The 5,000-nt window shown below is 32.3% G+C and overlaps 1 protein-coding gene across 1 annotated transcript in view; it reads right to left on the reverse strand.

The window, feature by feature from the left end:
- LOC137629246 (probable glutamate receptor) overlaps nt 1-5,000 on the reverse strand; it is a 19,596-nt gene that overhangs the window by 2,297 nt on the left and 12,299 nt on the right. The window contains exons 10-12 of the mRNA XM_068360509.1: nt 4,805-4,985; nt 4,152-4,251; nt 2,360-2,489 (exon numbers count right to left, since the gene is read on the reverse strand). Coding sequence (XP_068216610.1) covers nt 2,360-2,489; nt 4,152-4,251; nt 4,805-4,985 — 411 coding nt within the window. The remainder of the gene's footprint in view (nt 1-2,359; nt 2,490-4,151; nt 4,252-4,804; nt 4,986-5,000) is intronic.

Here is a 5,000-nt window from a genome sequence, read left to right on the forward strand (position 1 = left end):
GTGAGGTTGCAGCGACAAAAGAAAATAACGAGTATGAACGGGACTCGAACCCCAGTCTGGCGTTCACCAATCAGGGACATCACCACATCGGCCACTACAACCCAATTAGCTCAATTAGTAAGGAGAATAATGACAAACTCGAACTTCCTCATTCTTGTTTTCCTGAGACTAAACTAATTAGTTTAGCTTTTCAATCTCATGAAATTAAAGCTTTGTTGATGGACCTTGATGCTTATGAAGGTCTTATTCTTGATAAAGATATCAATCTCTGGTATCGTCGTTCAATAAGTTCGTTATGCATGTTGCATAAGATTTTCCATAATTCTGACCATCCTTTGCATTCAGACCTTCCTGAACAGTACCATCCTGTTCGTAATACTAGGTATGCAGTTAATTCTAATCTAAGTCATGCCTTCTCCATCATGAGGTTCAATACTAAACAGTATCCTAGAAGTTGTATTCCAGCTGTGACCAAGTTGTGGAAAGCTCTTCCTAATCGGGTAGTTGAACTTCAAAAGTTCAAACTTGCAGCAAATGTTTTTTTACACTGAACAGGCTGACATTAGTCTCCTTTTATAGTCTATATATAAAAGATTGGTTTGAGTTTTGTTACTGTTCTTATAATATTTTATTTTAATTGTTCATTACTTCTCCTTTGGTTCATTTATTTCCCTGTTTCCTTTCCTCACTGGGCTTTTTTTCCTGTTGCAGCTCTTGGGCTTATAGCATCCTGCTTTTCAACTAGGGTTGTAGCTTAAGTAGTAATATATATATATATATATATATATATATATATATATATATATATATATATATATATATATATATACATCAGTATATATATATATATATATATATATATATATATATATATATATATATATATATATATATATATATATATATATCTATTTATATATATATACGTTAACTAAATTCACACACACACACACACACACACACACACACACACACACACACATAATATATATATATATATATATATATATATATATATATATATATATATATATATATATATATATATATATATATGTGTGTGTGTGTGTGTGTGTGTGTGTGTAGGCCTATATTTATGTTAACTAAATTTATATATACTGTTTATGTTTATACAATATATATATATATATATATATATATATATATATATATATATATATATATATATATATATATATATATATATATATATACATATATAGAAACAGCTACCCGATATAGAAATGGAAAAACCTGAAGGCAAAGAAGACAGGAGCCTTTCAGTCGAGATAGATGAGCATGACGTCACAGTGCCTTCGACCAATCAGCTTCGCCGTACAGCGTTAGCCGATGGAGTTTGTAAACAAAACGCGCGGTTTCAAGTTGTGATAGGTGTATCGCCTAATTAATTCGCCGAAATCGTGATTAATAATAAGTGTTGTGGACTGACAAGATTATCAATATGTCGGGAAAGCGTCGTGGTGTGTTTGGGGGCAAAAAAAGAGATGGGTTAACAGTTATTAACAAAGGACAAGCCAGTGATGTAAAGTTTTTACAGCCACGATTTGCATCATTACCAAAGTTCGTCAGAAGAGAGTGACGAAAATGTCGATGATGAAATTACTTCGTTAGTTAATATCGTGTCAGACGTTTCTAAAGTAATCGAAGTGTGCAAGCAAGGTAATTACTTAGAATGGGACGTAGCGGTTAATGAAGTAATGAAGGTGAACCGAGTGTTGATGTTTTGGTGACAAACCTGGCGGTGAAGAGAATGTTGGCTAGGAAAGACCTACCGGTGAGTATTAACAATAACTTTTCCCCTCATTCATTCATTATTTTCCATCAATATCCATTATTGTACATTCAAACTCATCCAGTTTATTGGCAGATTATTTTTTTTCATATTTGTGTATTATTCGATCCGATTACAATAATATTTTATCAATGTTTCTAAAGTTTATTAATGTGGAAAATTTGAGAACGCATTTAGAGGTTTTATTATAGTTCCGGTCATGACATTTTTTATTAAAAAAGGGATTCCCTATAGGAAAACTCCCGTGTTATTCGAAAATGACATTTATTGTTGGGGCTAATAAATAATTAGTGAGATATATTCTCATATATCCACCGGTAATGGGAACACCCAGTGGGAACCGGGGAAAATATACTGGGAAAACGATAAATAATGGTGAAATAAACCTTTTATTCGTTTATACAATATATATATATATATATATATATATATATATATATATATATATATATATATATATATATATATATATATATATGCCTTAAGTATAGATATGCATATATAAGAAAATAGAAATGTGAAGATACTGACATTTCAAATGCTTACCCAAATGTTATTAATAGAGAGTGACGACTGAACAGTAACTTTCGTTGGGGGTTGAATACAGGAAGTAGAGTTTGGAACCGCTCTTTGCAGCCAGTGATTGTATAGACCGCTTTCGGATACCGCTTTTATCCTGCAGAAGAGGAGAGAGGTAGATACAAATTATAATGATTATTAATCATCATCATCATCATCATCATCATCATCATCAACATCTCCTCCTATGCCCATTGACGCCAATGGCCTCGTTTAGATTTCGCCAGTCGTCTCTATCTTGAACTGTTAATTACTTCTCCGTTCATCATCTCTTATTTCATGCTTCGTAGTCCTCAGCCATGTAGGCCTTGGTCTTCCAACTCTTCGAAGTGCCTTGTGGAGCCCAGTTAAAGTTTGGTGGTGTATTATGAAATTGTGTGAAGGAAAAAGGACACAAATTATTAATGCAATTTACGATATCGTCTTAATTGAAAACTGCGAATGGTATCAACAAATACTGATGAGTGTCCGTTTTCTTTGCAATTGTAACAACGCTATGTTAATTAGTTATTTTGATAATCCTGTAAAACCTTATACACCCGTTATAGCAATTATACAGTTTCCTTTAAGGTATTAACAGATATTTCTTTGAGGGAATTATTTAAAATAATCAAAGTGGAAATTTCACTGATATTCTCTGACTCGTGCAATTTAATCTGGTGTTGTTTTGGTATGCGATCTCAAAGTTGTGGTTTTGCTTTGGTATGCGATCTCACCTGATAGCGATCTCACTTCACTTGACGCTGAAGCAAGGACAATTAATTATTTTAAAAGAATATATACCGGGAATAATTATCTAAGAGATAATAATCAATCATTGATGTTAGCTGTGCGCAGCTCAACATTACCGCTCGCCAGTACATACGGACTTTGATGTTTTTATTTTTTCGAGAGCGAAGCGAGCACTCGGCGATGCGAGAACCATTAGATTTTCTATTATTCTTGTTTTTCTTTTTTTACCTATTAAAAATATTGTGATTGCATACCAAAGCAAAAGAATAATTTCTGAAATCACGCCATAAATGAGACCGCATACCAAACCAGTACCGTTAATCAACACTTAAGATTATGTAAGCTGAAAACTTAAAAGAAAAAAAAAAACGTTTTACATATAAATTGATTATCCAATATGTTTCAATTATTAGTCATTTTATATTCAAGTTTAGCAAATTTATACTATACTTCATTTTTTTTTCAAGTGACAAACGAACTAAACTTACATTTTTTTTTCTTTAAATGACAAATTAACAAACCTTGCCCTTTTTTTAAATGACAAAGGAACAATACTTACACTTTTTCAAATAACAAACGAACAAAACTTACTTTTTCAAATAGCAAACGAACTAAGCTTATACTTTTTTAAATGACAAACGAACAAAACTTACCCCTTTTCAAATGACAAACGAACAAAACTTACTTTTTCAAATGACAAACGAACTAAGCTTATACTTTTTTTTAAATGACAAACGAACAAGACACACTTTTTCAAAGGACAAACGAACAAAACCTACTTTTTCAAATGACAAACGAACTAAGCTTACACTTTTTTTTACATGATAAACGAACAAGACTTACACTTTTTCGAATTACAAACGAACAAAACTTACTTTTTAAATGACAAACGAACAAAACTTACCCTTTTTCAAATGACAAACGAACTAAGCTAACACTATTTTAAGTGACAAACGTACAAAATTTACTTTTTTAAATGACAAACGAACTAAACTAACACATTTTTTCAATGACAAGTGAAACTTACCTCTCATTAACAGCCAACCCGAGCGGAGAGTTCTTCTGGAGCACCATAGCGAAGGTCAGGGGGAGAAACATTTCCTTCGACAAGTAGAATTCGCAGTTGCCTGAACAGAGGAAATTATATTTGTAAGCCTTTACCAAAGACATAAAATTAATAACTTAAATTCACATAATTAACTGCAAAAATAGGTTTAGATATTATTAAAGATTAGATTTTTTTTATGTCTACGAATATACTTTTTCTACATTGGATACATTACCTCATATTGCGCATCTTGGACTTCAACTGTATTCCCAGGTAAACAAACGCACGAGTTTTGTCTATTGAAATTACCTTCTTCTGGTTATACAATTATATCTTATTTACGTGGTAACCTATTTACATAAATCGACGATTTAAATGTAACTTTTATTGATTTTAGGATCTGGAGATCTATATCACGTGATTAACTTGAGAAAAGATTGAAAAATTGATCAGACGAAACCAATAGAAACATTAAATGAAATTTAGATTTTAACCTAATACTAAAATTTCTATATGATTAAATTATACATAAATTTGTCTTGTATACGACGTACAATTGTTCCATCCCAAACAATTAAAGCCTTAATATATTAAAAGAAGAGAAAGTGTGAAACGCCCAAATTGGGACTGACCGGTCTTCGTAAAATGCTGAGCCAGGAGCATTTTGCAGGAGAGATCCTCCACTACTAGGACGTGGTCTCCTCTCATCACTTCCTCTTCGATTGTTGATGAATATCTCGTGCTGCTGATGACCTTGAATCTCCCAACCTTTTCTGTTTCGGCCACGTCACGGAAGATGCCAGACTTGGCACTCTGAGTGCCAAATAG

The sequence above is a fragment of the Palaemon carinicauda genome, chromosome 37 (genome assembly GCF_036898095.1).
Source record: "Palaemon carinicauda isolate YSFRI2023 chromosome 37, ASM3689809v2, whole genome shotgun sequence".
NCBI lineage: Eukaryota > Metazoa > Arthropoda > Malacostraca > Decapoda > Palaemonidae > Palaemon > Palaemon carinicauda.